At 39.5% G+C, this 17,095-nt stretch overlaps 1 protein-coding gene across 5 annotated transcripts in view; it reads right to left on the bottom strand.

The window, feature by feature from the left end:
• LOC125462997 (metabotropic glutamate receptor 4-like) overlaps positions 1-17,095 on the bottom strand; it is a 1,119,827-nt gene that overhangs the window by 610,041 nt on the left and 492,691 nt on the right. For all 5 annotated transcript variants that reach the window (XM_048553588.2, XM_048553586.2, XM_048553589.2 and 2 more), the window contains exon 6: positions 12,131-12,271. In XM_048553588.2, coding sequence (XP_048409545.1) covers positions 12,131-12,271 — 141 coding nt within the window. The remainder of the gene's footprint in view (positions 1-12,130; positions 12,272-17,095) is intronic.

Genomic DNA, 17,095 nt, shown 5'->3' with positions numbered 1-17,095 from the left:
GGTCAGTCTCTGGGCCACTATCCAGCTGTGCTGCTCCCACTCTGTGTCAACTGTGAACCAGTTTATGAAGAATATATTAAGTGTCAGCTTCAGAATACATGAGTTCTGGAACAGAGTGAAAATCAGTGCATAATTCTCTCCAATTATATTAAAATAGTTATAAATCACAAATGCATAGAAACAATTTTGGGAAATTATTTTACATTTTAAATCAAACAGCCAAACACATTGAAGCAGATACACTGATGAACATTCCATAATTGAATTAAATACAAAACCATCAAGCTGCCATTGCAAAGAACATTCACTTCCTCTTCTCCAAGATACATTATCCTAATTCCTCAAAGCTTATATGTTAACAGCACTGCATTGTAAGTTAGCTGACAGTGAAGATTGTCAATGATGTCCAAAATCCAGTGTGATTTAAGAGAATTGTGGACTTCAGGAATAAAAAAAAAGGCTAAAATGGTTATACGCGCAAAGTTAACCTTGTTATGAACATTTATGTTCACCTTTTCTAAATTAATGGAAAATCTCTTCTGAAGAAGAGCTCTGGGCCTAGGACATGAACTCTGCTTTCTGTCCACTGATGCTGAGCTTTTCCGATAATTTCTATTTTTGTTTCTGGTTTCAAACATTCAGAATTCTTTTTTTTAAATTAGGATTGTCTAATTCCTTTGATGGTGTACTTTCCTGCAATTGGAAATCTTCTACTTAAATTCATGCTCTAGATATTTAGTTCAGGCGCACAGTAAGGCACTCTTGTTTTTGAGTAATGTCTAGCTCACAAGGACGATTGAAATGTTAATCTGTGCCAGATATACCAACTTAAGTAAGATTCTTTGGAACTCCAAAAGCAATCTTAATAGTTTGAGGTAAAATGTCGGCCACTTGGGCTTTCTGAAAGCTATTCATTTCAAAGATGGCATTTGGCTTGTGTCTGAAACTTTCATCCGAACAACAGCTCAAAGATGAAGCAAAGAGGCAATTATTTTGTACACCTCTCAAGTCAAATGTATCTCCAGGCCAAATCTCACTGTAGTTATCTCTCAATGAGATTAACTCTGTATACAGAGATTAAACAAAATGTCTACAGGACAACCTATTAAACTTGCTCCACTGTTTTCTGTTTTGGCAATAAAACTGCACAACTGTATGGCTGTATATAAAAACAGAGACTAAATGAAAGCAAAGTACTTTCTGGAAAGTATAGGCAGCTACATTATATGAAAAATATGTTTAGTAATATTTGAGTATATTCTTGAAATTTCAGATTGAGAGATGCAAGTTGACATTTTGAAACCTATTAACAATGAAATTAGATTAGACTATATTCCCTACAGTGTGGAAACAGGCCCTTCAGCCCAACAAGTCCCCACCGCCCTTGAAGCATCCTACCCAGACCCATCCCCCTATAACCCACACACCCCTGAATACTATGGGCAATTTAACACGGCCAATCCACCTAGCCTGCATATCTTTGGACTGTGTGAGGAAACTTGAACACCCGGTGGAAACCCACACAGACACGGGGAGAATGTGCAAACTCCACACAGACAGTTGCCCGAAGCTGGAATCGAACCCAGGTCCCTGGCACTGTGAGGCTGCGGTGCTACCTACTGAACCACCGTGCTGCCCATGAAATCAGAAGATAATAATAAAGATCAGTTATTTAATACCTGAAAATGACAGGATGATGTCCGGTCAAAGGTTAAATATTGAAAATGTCAAACCCAACCCATTTCATGTCTAAATAAAAAAGAACTGCAGATGATCAGTTCTGATGAACAGTCACTGGACCCAAAATCTTAACTCAGAATTCTCTCCATAGAAGCTGCCAGACCTCCTGAGTCTTTTCAGCAATTTGTTTTTGTCCCATCTTTTATCCATCAAATTTCAGTTTTAATGGAGATCGGACAAGGAATGTGTAAGCATCCTACTCCTAGCAGATATTTTAAAGAAGCTAGCAACATCAGAAGAAACCTCTAGTGCAGACTTAGCTGAGGCTTGCTACATTTTCCATGGCTCAGACAACCTGATAACTTCAGGAAAAGAAGGGTGGCTTTTGGAGATAGAAGGTATCCTTACAGCACTGCTTCTCTCATCTCTCTCCACAGAACGACCTGCAGAGTCAGGAAACACTCTACTCATTATCCTGAAGGATCAGATGCACAAGCTGTGCCTGGTCCAATGGTATGTTTTGGAGTCCTCCATGTCCAAGTCAATGTTAAACCTATCAATCAAGGTCACTTCTGGGCAGGGAACTAGTCAAAGACTACATTAAACAACACACCACTTGAACATTCCCAATAGGCAGCATGCTGATTGTACTCATTCATTTTGGCTTAAGATCACCCTGTCCAACATTATGTGTGATTCGGCTATAAGACAACATTAATCGAATAATCCTGACTCTGCTACGAACTACCTTTTAAAAGGAAAACACAATTATCAGTCAGACTCATGGTGTGATGCACCATGTATACACAAAGCTCCTAAATATAAAATATCTAATGCTTTACATGGTGGTCTCAGGTTTGCAAACCCAGGCGTGACACAGTCCATCAGTCATTTAGACAGATGGCCTAAATAGCTGGCAATACACTGGTAATAAAACTAATTTCACATTAATGATTTGCAGTATGTGTAAAGCGCCTTTTTAGCTTGGCTATTTGAAAACTCGGTGCTTTGTTCTATGTTGGCAAAAGGATGGGCATATAGCTTGTACCTTTTTCACCAAGAACAATGATCAATGCCCTGATTAATCATCAATCGTGGCAATGCCCTGATCAATCAGAATTCACTTGCTTTACCCGAGTTTGTATTTTAAAGAAAAGTCACAAATGATAGTTGACAGTTTCTGTTTCATCTCCATGACAATTATGGTCCAACTAATTAGCACCCTCTCCTCAGACTGTCTAAATTGGTATTCCCTTTCCAGGTTTGATTTCATTTGTGTCAGTCCTGATGATTGCAAGGCAAAAGAAAACTATGATCAGAGATAACGGGAACTGCAGATGCTGGAGAATCTGACATAACAAAGTGTGGAGCTGGATGAACACAACAGGCCAAGCAGCATCAGAGGAGCACAAAAGCTGACGTTTCGGGCCTAGACCCTTCATCAGAAAACTATCATTGGATTACTTCTGATGTAGATTAGCATACAATAGTCAGTAACTCAAAAAAAAATTAAAAACTTGCAAAACAGTCACAGAGTCAGACAGCATGGAAACAGACCCTTCAGTCCAACTCATTCATACTGACCAAGTTTCCCAAACTAAACTGATCCCACTTACATGTATTTGGCCTGCATCCCTCTAAATCCTATTCATATACCTGTCCAAATGTCTTTTAAATGTTGTAACTACCTGAGTCTACTACTTCTTCTGGCAGTTCAACTCCCATACAATCCATCTTGTGTGAAAAAGTTGCCCTTCAGGTCCCTTTTAAATCCTACTCCTCACACCTTAAAAATGTGTTCCCGATTTTGAAATCCCCCACCCTAGGGAAAAGGCACTTACCATTCACTTTATCCACGCCCCTCATGATTTTGTAAACCTCTGTAAGGTCACCCCTCAACTTCCTACGCTCCAGTGAGAAAAATCCCAGCCTATCCTGTCTCCCCTTACAATTGAAACCCTCCAGTCCCAGCAACATCCTGGTAAATCTTTTCTGAACCTTCTCCAATTTAACAATAACTTTCCTATTGCAGGGCAGCCAGAACTGTCCACAGTACTCCAAAAGTCACCTCTACAACATCCTGTACAACCCCAAAATGGCATCCCAACTTCTAAGCTCAATGTCTGTTAGTGTTCTTGGGCTGAAATGATTCAATTGAAATTTGGACCCTTCCCAAAGGCAGCAAACAAGTATAATTAATTAAACATCTAGTTGCTTACCACCAAGCATCCTGCCTCAACTGATGAAATTGTCTATGTTGAATGTCATTTGGAAGAAACACTGAGTGTGGCAAGGGCACAAAGTGTACCCTGGGTGGGGAACCTCAATGTCCCTTACCAAGAGTGCTCATTAACACTATTAATGACCCAAATTCTGAAACAACAACCTCCCAGAATTGGCCTGTGGCAGCTGGTGAGGGAACCAACTAGGGAGAAGAATTTGCTTGATCTTGCTATCAGCAATCTCTCACTGATGTGCCTGCCCTTTACAGTATAGGCAGGAGTGAAATCAACACAGTCTGCGGAGACAAAGTCCCATCTTTCCACAGAGAATACCATCCATCATATTGTGCAATACTCTATCATTCTAAATGGGATTGATTCAAAATAGAAAGGCAGCGTAACACTGAGCATGCTTTAGGTTCTGTGGATTATTTACAGTAGCAGAGCAGTGCTGGACCACAATCCACACCCATATAGCCTGGCATAGAAACACAGAAGACAGGAGCAGAAGGAGGCATTCAGCCCTTTTAGCCAGCTCCACCATTCTTCATAATCATGGCTGATTGCCCAACTCAACAGCCTAATCCTGCTTTCTCCCCATAACCTTTGATCCCATTCACCTCAAGTGCTATATCTCGTTGCCTGTTGAATACATTCAATGTTTTGGCATCAATTACTTACTATGGCTATGAATTCCACAGGATCACCACTCTTTGGGTGAAGAAATATCTCTTGATGTCTGGCCTAAGTGGTCTACCCCGAATTCTCATACTATGAACACTCCCACCATCGGGAACATCCGCCCTGAATCTATCTTGTCTACTTCTGTTAGAATTTTATAAGCCTCTATGAGATGCCCCCCTCATTCATCTGAACTCGAGTGAAAACAATACCAACCTAGTAAATCTCTCCTCATACATCAGACCAGCCATCCCGGAATCAGCCTGGTAAAACTTTGCTGTGCTCCCTCAAGAGTAACAGCATCCTTCCTCAGAAAAAGATACCAAAGTTGCACACAATATTCCAGGTGTCGTCTCACCAAGGCCCTGTACAACTGCATCAACACACCCTGTATTCGAAACCTCTCGTAATGAAGGCCAACATACCATTTGCCTTCTTTACCACTTGCTGCACCTGCATACTTACCTTCAGCGATTGGTGCCACGAACACCCAGGTACTGGTGCAAACTCTCCCCTCCCAATTTACAGCCTTTCATCTAGTAATCTGCCTTCTTATTTTCGCTTCCGAAGTGAATAACCTTACATTTATCGAAATTACATTGCATCGGCCATTGATTTGCTCACTCACCCAACCTGTCCAGATCATGCTGAAGGATATGTACATCCTCATCACAGTTCACCCTCCCACCCAACTTGGTATTTTTATTCCCTCATCCAAATCATTAGTTTATATATTGTGAATAGCTGGGGTCCCAGCACCAATTCCTGTGGCACCCCATTAACTACTGCCTGCCAATTTGAAAAGGACCCATTAATTCCTACTCTTAGTTTCCTGTCTACCAACCAGTTTTCTATCCATTTCAATACACTTCCCCCAATCCAATGTGCTTTAATGTCTTATGTGGGACCTTGTCAAACGTATTTTACATATCCTACATCAACTGACTCCTCCTTGTCAACCCTACCCATTACATCTTCATAGAATTCCAACAGATCTGTAAAGCATGATTTCCCCTTCATAAATCCGTGCTGACTCTGTCTGATCCTGCCACTGCTTTCTAAATGCTCTGCTATTAAATTCTTGACAATGGATTTGACAATTTTCCCCACTACTTATGTTAGGCTCACCGGTCTATAATTTCCTGCATTCTTTCTACCTCTCTTTTTAAATATTGGAGTGACATTAGCCACGTCCAATCTGCAGGGACTGTTCGAGAGTCTATAGAATCCTAGAAGATGAACACCAATGCATCCATTACTTTTAGAGCTATTTCCTTTACAACTCTGGGATATATATGGTCAGGATCTGGGGACTTATTGGTCTTCAATCCCAACAATTTTCTCAGCACCGTTTCTCTACTAATATTGTTGATTTCCCTCAATTCTTCCCTCTGATTGACTCTAAAAATTGTGGTATCTGATTTATGACATCTTTTGTGAAGACAGAACCAAAGTATGTATTCAGTTCCTCAACCATTTCTTTATCCCCCTGTTTCTGACTGTAGGCTAAATTTGTCTTTACCAACCTTTTTGTCTTCATGTACTTTTCAAAACTCTTAGTATCAGTCTTTATGTTCCCTGGAAGCTTACTTTCATACTCTACTTTGCCCTTCTTATTCAATCTCTTGGTCCTTCTTTGCTGAATTCTAAATTGTTCCTAATCCTCAGGTTTATTAATTTTTTTGGCCAATCTATATGCTTCTTCCTTGGATTGTTTATTCTCTCTTATTTCCTTTGTAACCCATGAATTGGACCTGTTACCCATTTTGTGACAGACAGGAATAAACAGGTGTTACAGTTTCCCCACACATTCCTTGAACGCTTGCCATTGTCAATTCACTGTCATCCATTTAAATCACTCTCCCCAATCTATTAAGGCTAACTTATGCCTCTTATCCTTGTAGTTTCCTCGATTAAGGTTCAACACCCTAATCTCCAAATCAGCAACCTCATACTCCATCTTGATAAAAAATTCTATCATGTTATGGTCGTTCTTTCTTACGGAGTCTCGCACAGATAAATTGGTAATGATTCCCTTCTCATTACACAGCATCCTGCCTTCTCTCTAGTTGGTTCCTCCACACATCCGTCAAGAAAACCATCCCGTATATGCTCCAGAAATTCCTCTCCTACGGCATTGTGGCTGATTTGATTGGCCTAATCAATGCGCAGATTAAAATCACCCACAGTCACCAATATTCCCTTATCATATGCATCTCTTACTTTCCTGTTTAATGCCATTCTCGACATCACCACTGCAGTTTGGGGAGTATATATAAGACACTACTAATGATTTTTGCCCTTTGGTATTTCTCAACACTATCCATTCAGACTCCATATTATCAGAGCTAATGTCCTCTTTATCCTGTCATTTATCCTCTGAGTAGCACGTGGCACCGATAGTAACCCTGAGGTCACTACCTTTGAGGTCCGATTTTTTATCTTTCTTCCTAGCTCTCTGTATTTTGCCATTAGAACCTCACCCTTTTTTTACCCATGTCATTTGTATGAAATAAGGCATATCCCTCATTCTACTGTGACAATCAAGTCAGGGGAACATCGCTAGTTTCATGAAGACAGTCTAAAGCACATCAGGAACACCAAAAATGGCGCACCAAAAATAAGGTGCCATCCTGCTGAAAATACAATTTAGAGCTACATGCATACTCAACAGCAGAAGCAACAAGCTGAAGAAAGTTAAGTGATACAAACAACCAATAGATCTGATCAAAGCATTTTACTTCCCACATCCAGTTACGAATAATGATGGAAAATAAAGCAACTTACCAGATCATCAGGTTCCACAAGTCTCATTGATGCGATAGCCCAGGACACAAGTACAAAAGATAGTTCTGAAGGACTTGCAAGCATCTTCAGTGAGAAATACCATGTGGATGATCTACCACAGCCTTATTCTGAAACCCCAGCATCATGTATGACAGTATTCAGAAAATGTACTTCACTACACGTGACATCAATGAATGGATTATGGAAATGGATGGGGTGCTGATCAAGGCACTGGGTACAGCAGGGCCGCGAGACCTGACAACAACCTGTCGTATTGCTGGTCTAGTACTGAAGGCTGGTGTTCCAGAAGTGCCACACTCCTGGCTTAGCGATTCCAATAAAGCTACAACACTAGCATCTGCCAATGTGAAAAACTGTTCATATATATGCTGTACACATGAAGCAGGATATATCTAATTACCATACCATCAGTCCACTTTCAATCACCAATAATTAACAGAAGGTGCAATGGGCAGTACTATTAACCAGCACTTACTGAGAGCAACATGCTCACCAAAGTCAAATTTGGGTTTTGCCAAGGCCATTCAGCAGTGGACCTCATTTTGGCCTTGCTCCAAAAGAGTGACTGCCCTTGACATCAAGGCAACAATTGTCCAAATGAGGTATGAAAGATTATGAGCAATATGGAAGAGGGTGGGGTGCTAATCAAGAAGGCTGTTTTGCCTTGCAATAAATAGCGCGGATCTCTTACAGCTACCATTCCCACTGTCATCAGTTTGTCAGAGGCTCTGTGGAAAGCTTATTTGTTTATGTACATTTGCTGAACCTGAACCAGGATACTACGGATGTTGATCTTGAACTGTTATAATGTAATTGGCCATTTGTGAAGCTGCCTGATAAAATATTCACAACGTTATTGCCTGTACTATTGTACTACATCTTGAATTTTCCACTGCAAAGTGCAACTAATCCTTATTCCCTCAAGGCTGCAAAGGCAAAATGCCCAAGATGAAGTAGTTTAATTTCTGATGAATAAAAGGTGCCTTAGCTTAAAAAAAGGATTTGTTTTGGCATAGAAAAATAGCTTTAAATGACTATTCTATTTTTTTTTAAAATATACATTCAGCACTGTATGTGTCAGTATTTGTATTTTCATATTCAGTGTTGCACCCAAAATTTGATTCATGAATTAAGTATCACAAAACAGGACTCAGAAAAATAATGAGGGACAAACAATTTCAAAAAGTATCTGGATTATTCACAATACACAGAACACATAAATCACAGTGCTTCAGTGAATTCATGGCAGCAAAGAGCCAAAAAAAAATTCATATATGCTAAATGTATAAATGCCAATTAGGATAAGATCCTCAATACTGGAAAGATCTAGGAAGGCATCAGTAAAATGCTCAGCTGCAGTAAAAATATCAAATACAGTACTGAATTGAAGAGATAATGAATTGAATGCAAATCAGATGAAGCTGTATTGTTGCTTTGCAAGGTGTTTTGCAGACCCCATCTGGAATGCTGTATGCAATTCTATTACCTAATCACCAAGATATTATTGCTATTCAGAGGATGCAGAGGCAAGAAATGATAATTGCAGGTCTCAGGAAAGTATTGAGAATTCGAAGAAAGGATGGAGGTGAGCTACAGAAAGATATGAAGGTGTATGTATTTGACAGTGTTGATCTGGTAAAATCGTCAATATGTTAAGCACAGCGGAATATAAAATGTAAAAATTAGCAATGTAAGACAATTTATATTTCACCAAAATAGTAAAGATGACAATTTGCATTCCAATGCTGGACACAAAAAGGGCTATGATTCGACAAATATTAGTAGAATTTCACTTGCGTCGTTGCTCAGGCTCAGTATGCCAACAGTTCATTGGGCCATAACAGGGATAGACCAGGTGCCTGAACTTTAGAGCTTATACATTTGGTTTCAAATTGGGTCTAGGCTGACAAAGTGGTATGACAGTGAGATGACATTGTAGAATCAAGCAAAATCCTCATCATCTAAATTCTTGGATGACACTCTGAACTTTTCAAAACATTTAAAAGGGGACAGCTGGACTGAACTCTGGTGAAAATACACAAACACAGAGATAGTTGTCGAGATCCATTTGTTCAACGTGAAATGTTAATTTGTGCGTCCTCTCTCAAAGAACTCTCAACAAATCTGACAGCCTCTAGCTTGAGACCATTTTTATATCTCGAGCTAAACAATGCAGTCAGAGATACCAGACATTGAACTTCAATTGAAATCCTTTAACAAACACTCTAACGATCAGAAGGCCAATTAACTTCAGAAGAGAACATCGAAAGTTTAAAGAAAACTACAGATTTGAGGGGAGATAACAGGTCAGAGAGTCAATATAACTACTAGCTCTCAGAAAGCCTTTCCAACAAGCTTCTGTACAAGCAGCTCCTCCAGCAGTTTTGGAACCGAGAACCACAGAGGCTGAACTGAGAGCCAAGAACAGGAAAGCCAACCCAAGGACCTCATTACAGCAAAGAAAATTGAGAGGGCAAAGCCAATCAGAACTTCCCAAACGAGGACTACCAGATGCAGGTCTGCTCCAAACCAACAGAACTGACAGCAAGAACATCAGCAACTGGGCATAATTCAAAACCGTGTTTTCCTCAATGGTGAGCTGAAACTCCAGAGACCTCAATGTTCCAACCTAGCTAGCAGGGAACGAAAGGCAGGCGGTCAGAGTGCATTGGGACCCCAAGGGTAGAAAGCTGATTAAAGATCCTGTTATTAAAATTGTTTTTGTTAGGTTCTATTAGTGTTTAATCTAGCTAAAAGTGTATTTAATAGTATTGCTATCCTCTGTACGTTGATTGTGTCAATTTTCCAGTTTATTGCATTTACCCAAATTTCTTGTATTATACTTACCTTTTGTATTTAAATAAATGCAGAGATTCTTTCGCCCTGAAACACCTGTCTACTGCCGTCTACATTTCACATTCCCTAAATAAGTCCAGTGTCTACAGGCAGGGATCTGGTGCTGATTTGAGCCACTTATAAAAATCAGAAATTAACCGACTGTTTAAACCAGAACCCCACACATTAGGCACATCACTCACTGTCCTCCCACCTCCCAGCCTGTTCCCATAGGGCTAGTCAAGTTCTGCCCTGTTTGTTTTAATTTTTTCTGAAGCCAGAACTATAAAGGCTTAGATTAAGTGTTTGGGGGTCCCACAGACTGGCACTAATTTTCTCTTTCTCTTAATTGGGTGAGCTGGCTTTCAGCATTATGTGAGCACAACAACTGATGAAACAAGGGCTTCAAGGATATGCTACAAAGGAACAAATTGATGGGACTGATCTCTTTTCGATCATTAAGCATTCTCGTCGTCTAAAAGTACGTACTTTATCACAACCTTGCAGCACAGTACCTCTTCAAAGGCAATGCCTGTAGTAGGTATGAGAGAAAAACTATTAAAAACTTCATTATTGTACTGTTCTGAAAAATCAACTTCATTACTTCATTGGGCACACAATTGTGGACGCAACTTGGGTATATCAGCACTGAATCTTACACACAGCTGATAGAACCATAAGTGTGTGTATGTCAGTTTTCCACCCAAAGAATCTATTTAATATCAATGTTCACACTGGCTGCTTTTCTTATTCCAATGATTAATTCTGTTATTTCAACAATATGGCAGCATGACGTTGATCAATTTTTCCGCAGCATTAGAATGTGAGAAATTTGTTCCCCAATTCCAAAAATTGTTCAACCAGTCAGTAACATTTATTAAGGACAAATGTTTTGTTGCATTGAAACGTAAACAGTGTACAAGAATTTATCGAAATTAGTCGTAGCTTTATGCCTGGAAAAGGCCTGGAAATAGATTTCCTCATTTTGCATTTATGTCAGACAAGAAATTCTATTTTAGCCAACTATCTTGGCATTCCCTGAAAATCCAAACCTTACTGACAAATCATTGATTTTGAATTTAGGCTGTACAATGATTCATGTACAAAGCACTAACTTCTCTTTACAAATGCTTATCAATCTGGTTTATTTCAGTTTCTGTATATTTATTAGATTTCAATCATTTCTTTAATTGCATGAACACCTCATATAATTGCATTTTTTTTGTCTTTTGCCTTAACCTATTTATTTCATTCAATGCTAAAAATGTAATAAACCTCTGATGCATGTATTTTGATTTATTTTACATAAATGGCTGAGAGCAATTTCTTTTTAAAAGTGGATTGACTAGATTAAAACTTGAACGTTCAGATTCACGTGTATCCTTTATGTGTGAAATGATTCTCAGCTCAATATCATTAACCTAGAAAAGTATCCTAAGGCATTTTATAGTTGGTGGTCATCAATGCAAGTAATTATACGGAAATTTTGAGACATTCACAGTAAAGATTGATCTGAATCTTAATTTTTTTAATAAATCGATCTTTTTTTAAAAAATGTCATTTGCACAGCATTTAGGTCACAGATCATTTCACTGATCAAACAATAATGTGCTAACACTATAATAGAGAGAAATATTGATATATGGTAAAGTTTAGACAAAGTCTTAAACACAGAAGCAGCAATTGTCATTCTGGGTAAGTCATTGTAAATCATTCTCAGATAAATACATTTTCTTTGCAATAATTCTTTTGCAAAATTAAATGCTGAATAATTTTATCACAAACTGTCCTTTTTATTTAATTGCAACAAGCTGTTTACAGGAGTGTAACGTTGGTTCATATTTGAAACTAGGAAGTATGGAACATTAGCACTTTATAAATAAAGGTTAAAGGTCACACAATACCTGTACATTTTTTAACATGACTTCCTCGTTTAAATCCGTGTCGGCTCAGCTTGCACTTGAAATTTGCTTCCCAAAACTCTGCAAACCAAATGTTTCTTCTGTTATTCTCCAGAGTCCGACTCTTGAAATACCTATCAAATCCTATGACAAAAGAAACATTTGTTAATCACTCACATTACTGAAAAATGCTGAATGATTTCTGACTATTGATTATTCAAACTTTCAAATCAGCATCAAATAACTGAATCATGGCTCCTCTGTTAATGGAACAGTCTGTGTCCATAAGCCACAACATTTGAATAACATCCAGGTTTGGGCTGACATGCAACAGGCAACGTTTACACAAAACAAGTGCTATACAATGACCATGTCCAATAAATGAGAAACTAAGCTTCAACCTTTGACACTCCTTGGCATTACAGATGGCAACACAGTGGCACAGTGGTGAGCACTGCTGGGTCACTATGCGGAGTTGGCACGTTGTCCCTGTATCTGAGAGAGTTCCTGCTGGATGCTCTGGTTTCCTCCCACCGTCCAAAGATGCGCAGGTTAGATGGATTGGCCATGCTAAATTGCCCTGTACATCCAGGGTTTGTGCAGGCTAGGTGGATTAACCATGGTGAATGTGGGGTTACAGTGATAGGGGTAGGTCTGGATGGGATGCTCTTCAGAGGGTCAGTGCAGACTTGGTGGGACAAATGGGCTCTTTTAACACTGTAAAGAATCTATGATTATCATTGTTGAATCCCACACTATCAACACCCTGGAGGTTACCACTGACCAGATTCTAAACTGGATCAGCTATATAAATACTGTGACTACAAGAGCAGATCGAAAGCTAGGAATGCTATAGCAATAATTCAATCTTCTGACTCCCCAAAGCCTATCCACCACCTACAAGGCGCACACACCAGGAGTGCAATGGAATGCTCTCAATTTTCCTGGATGCATTCAGGAAATTCATCCTGAAAATGCTCAGCTATCAAAAAAAAACAAATTGTGGATGTGATGCTAATAAAACAATCTCTAAAATTTATTCCCGCCATGACTGATGCAAAGTGAAAGCAGTATGTAGCATCGACGAGATGCAGTGTAGCAATACCCAAGGAGTCCTTTGGCAGCATCTTCTAGACCAGATTCACAACAACATTACCAGCTGCATGTTCTCCTCTAAGCCACACACCACCTTGTCTTGCCACTTTTTCACTGTTCCTTCACTAATGATGGTCAAAAACCAGGACCACTTTTAATCACAGCAATTTGAGTTTACCAATCCCCATTGACTGTGATGTTTAGAGAAGGCAGCTCCTTACCACATTCTCAATAACAGCAAAATGGCAACTATGGATGGGAAATAAAAGTTGAAACGATAAAATACAGGTAGCTGTCTGAATTTGCATATATTCACTAAATTCTGGATTTTCCAACAATTGAAATAATAAATAGTTTTCCCTCATCAACTTTCAATCAAAATAAGATTTAGGATGGCATTAATTCAGTAGTGACATTTGCACCCTGAAGCAGTGAGCAACTTCCAATCTTCTGTACCTTTGACAATGTCCCATAAGTAATTGATTTCCTACTGTTCATCAGGTTATTTGATTAAAAGTGGATTTAAAGTTGAATTCATTTTGTTCAACCACATATGATGCTGAATTTTGTGCTTTTTTGAACAAGTTACAATCATTTTGGGTTTGGTGGACTGATCCTCACAACAAGAACAAGGACTGGGCTTTGTGCTGTAAGAAGGTAATGACCTCTCAGGTTAAGTGCAAAATTTGACCTCAACTACTTCACACTTATCTATGCCACTGCACCCACCTCTCATCAATGTTTATGTTTGGATATGCCCACTGATACATAAAACACTTGTCCTTACTCATTCTCATTATTCTTTCCTTCCTCTCATACTACAAAACTTTGTGCTCCTCCTCACTCCTGTGGAGTACCACAACACCAAGCCCCTGTGTATACCAGCTGTAACACCTGTAGTACCCACTGTGTCTTAATCATTTATCCCCTTTATATCATTATAGGACAAGCCCATACCATAACAGGATGGAGTGATGCCTGATAGTTGGTAGAGTGCTAGATATCTGAATCATAACATTCTGAAAATACTCCTGTATAACTCGACCTGGTATCTGATTTTTGAAAGCCAATGAATTTTGAATGAGTTAAAATTGTAGTCAGGTTATGAATTTAAGAGGGTAACCAACTATGAACAGCCATGTTCAACCAATTTTAAATAATCCTTCATTTTCCTAAATTTAATGTTACGAGCCACACTGTGCTGAGACTGATATTACTATAAGTCTGAAATTATGAAAGGCTCTGAAGTATTATTTTATTCAAAGCAATAACTCAGTTTCTTTCATCAGATGCTGCCAAATCTGCTGAGTATCTTCAGCATTTTCTATTTGTTTCAGATTTTCAGAATCCACAGTACTTTCTTTTACTTTGTTTTTACCGAAGCTTAAATCAGTATATTAAGAACTAAGAACAAAGGAACCTACAGCACAGGAACAGGCCCTTCGGCCCTCCAAGCCTGCACCGATCAAGATCCTCTGTCTAACCTGTCATCTATTTTCTAACAGCCTGTGTCCATTTGCTCCCTGCCCATCCATGTACCTGTCCAAATATATCTTAAAAGATGCTAACATGTCTGCGTCTACCACCTCCGCTGGCAACGCGTTCCAGGCACCCACCACCCTCTGTGTAAAGAACTTTCCACGCATATCTACCTTAAACTTTCCTCCTCTCACTTTGAACTCATGACTCCTAGTAATTGAGTCCTCCACTCTGGGAAAAAATTCTTGCTATCCACCCTGTCTATACCCCTCATGATTTTGTAGACCTCAATCAGGTCCCCCCTCAATCTCCATCTTTCTAATGAAAATAATCCTAATCTACTCAACCTCTCTTCATAGCTAGCACCCTCCATACCAGGCAACATCTTGGTGAACCTCCTCTGCACCCTCTCCAAAGCATTCACATCCTTTTGGTAATGTGGCGACCAGAACTGCACACAGTACTCCAAATGTGGCCGAACCAAAGTCCTATACAACTGCAACATGACCTGCCAACTCTTGTACTCAATACCTCGCCCAATGAAGGAAAGCATGCCATATGCCTTTTTGACCACCCTATGACCTGCGTTGTCACCTTCAGGGAACAATGGACCTGGACACTGAGATCTCTCTATTCATCAATTTTCCCGAAGACTTTTCCATTTACTGTATAGTTCGCCCTTGAATTTGATCTTCCAAAATGCATCACCTCGCATTTGCCCAGATTGAACTCCATCTGCCATTTATCTGCCCAACTCTCCAGTCTGTCTATATTCTGCTGTAATCTCCGACAGTCCCCTTCACTATCAGCTACTCCACCAATCTTAGTGTCATCAGCAAACCTGCTGATCAGACCACCTGCACCTTCCTCCAGATCATTTACATATATCACAAACAACAGTGGTCCCAGCACAGATCCCTATGGAACACCACTGGTCACAGGTCTCCAATTTGAGAAACTCCCTTCTACTATTACCCTCTGTCTCCTGTTGCCTAGCCAGTTTTTTTATCCATCTAGCTAGCACACCCTGGACCCCATGTGACTTCATTTTCTCCATCAGACTGCCATGGGGAACCTTATCAAATGCCTTACTGAAGTCCACGTATATGACATCTACAGCCTTTCCGTCTTCAATCAACTTTGTCACGTCCTCATTTTAATGCACTTGGTTACACTTTTCAAAACCTTGACGTACATTTAATGCTTTCATATTGCTCATCCATTGTGGATTTGCAGAATAAGTTGGTGTCATGTGGTGAGCAGATTGCTCATCTGCCTTGTAAACCGTGTTATTTTGGGTTTTGCAGTAGAGTTAAAAAGATAAAACCTCTGCTCCTGAGGGACTAACTAAAACACCTACTATGCCCCTTAGTAACTGTTCACAGATCACAGGGAAGGACCCCTTGAGAATTCTACTGTAGCCAATGCATTCAAACAAACCATGCTAATCTATCCAACTCTACCAAGGTACATTCAGACTATTTTCACCAGCACCGTTAGGTGTCAAAATGCCCTTCACAGATATAAAACTTACATGCTTCACTTGCAGTGTCTACCAGAACATCTGGTGCTATATCTGTGAAACTTTTATGGCATCTCACTCAGTCCTTGAGCCATTAATATGTGCCAGCCTTTCAGTCAAAGTGGCTGTTAAGTCCATTTATATTGCTCCATGAAGAAGGTCTTTTCTGACACAGTGATAGTGCCCCTACCTCTCACCAAGATTCCCAGATATGTTCCAGAGATATGTCATAACATTTAAGAACAAGTTGATTAAAAATATCTATACAGCTCCATGAAATTTGCTTCCAATCAGCTGTCTCTGCTCCAGGCTATTCAGCAATTGGCACCAATGCTCCATGCTAACACCAGATGACGAAACAGACATATTTCATTGGCCCAGTAGCCATTTAGCTTCTGTTTGTCAAACTTCAGCAAAATAACCCTCTGTACATTCAATTCTCCTCAAAATATAATGACTATGATCTGTGTTGATTTAATGGTACCATGTTCAAGTCTTGTGCATAGGAAGCACAGGACGGAATTGACGTTCCAACTTTGAACTTAGTAGTGAGCTCAGCTGTACCCATTCTAATACTACTGCAATATACAAAGAACAAAGCAATACAATAGCAGACAAAGGAATAGTAGTATTGAAATTGTTTCCCAGGTTTGGGCGTACAAACTTTATGAAACCCAGAATATTTGCTGACATTGGCATGAGTGGCAATTCACACTATAAACATCAGTGTGTCTAAAAGGTTAATACAATTGTCAGGAAAGATTGAGCTGGATAGTTTTTGAAGTTATGAACACATCTTGTTCAGTTGTCAACAATGTGACAACAGACTTTTGCACACAAGAAGACCAAATACCGATCTTGTAATTGTACTT

This window comes from Stegostoma tigrinum, chromosome 21 (assembly GCF_030684315.1).
Source record: "Stegostoma tigrinum isolate sSteTig4 chromosome 21, sSteTig4.hap1, whole genome shotgun sequence".
In the NCBI taxonomy this organism is placed as follows: domain Eukaryota; kingdom Metazoa; phylum Chordata; class Chondrichthyes; order Orectolobiformes; family Stegostomatidae; genus Stegostoma; species Stegostoma tigrinum.
This window is presented reverse-complemented; position numbering and strand designations above follow the sequence as displayed.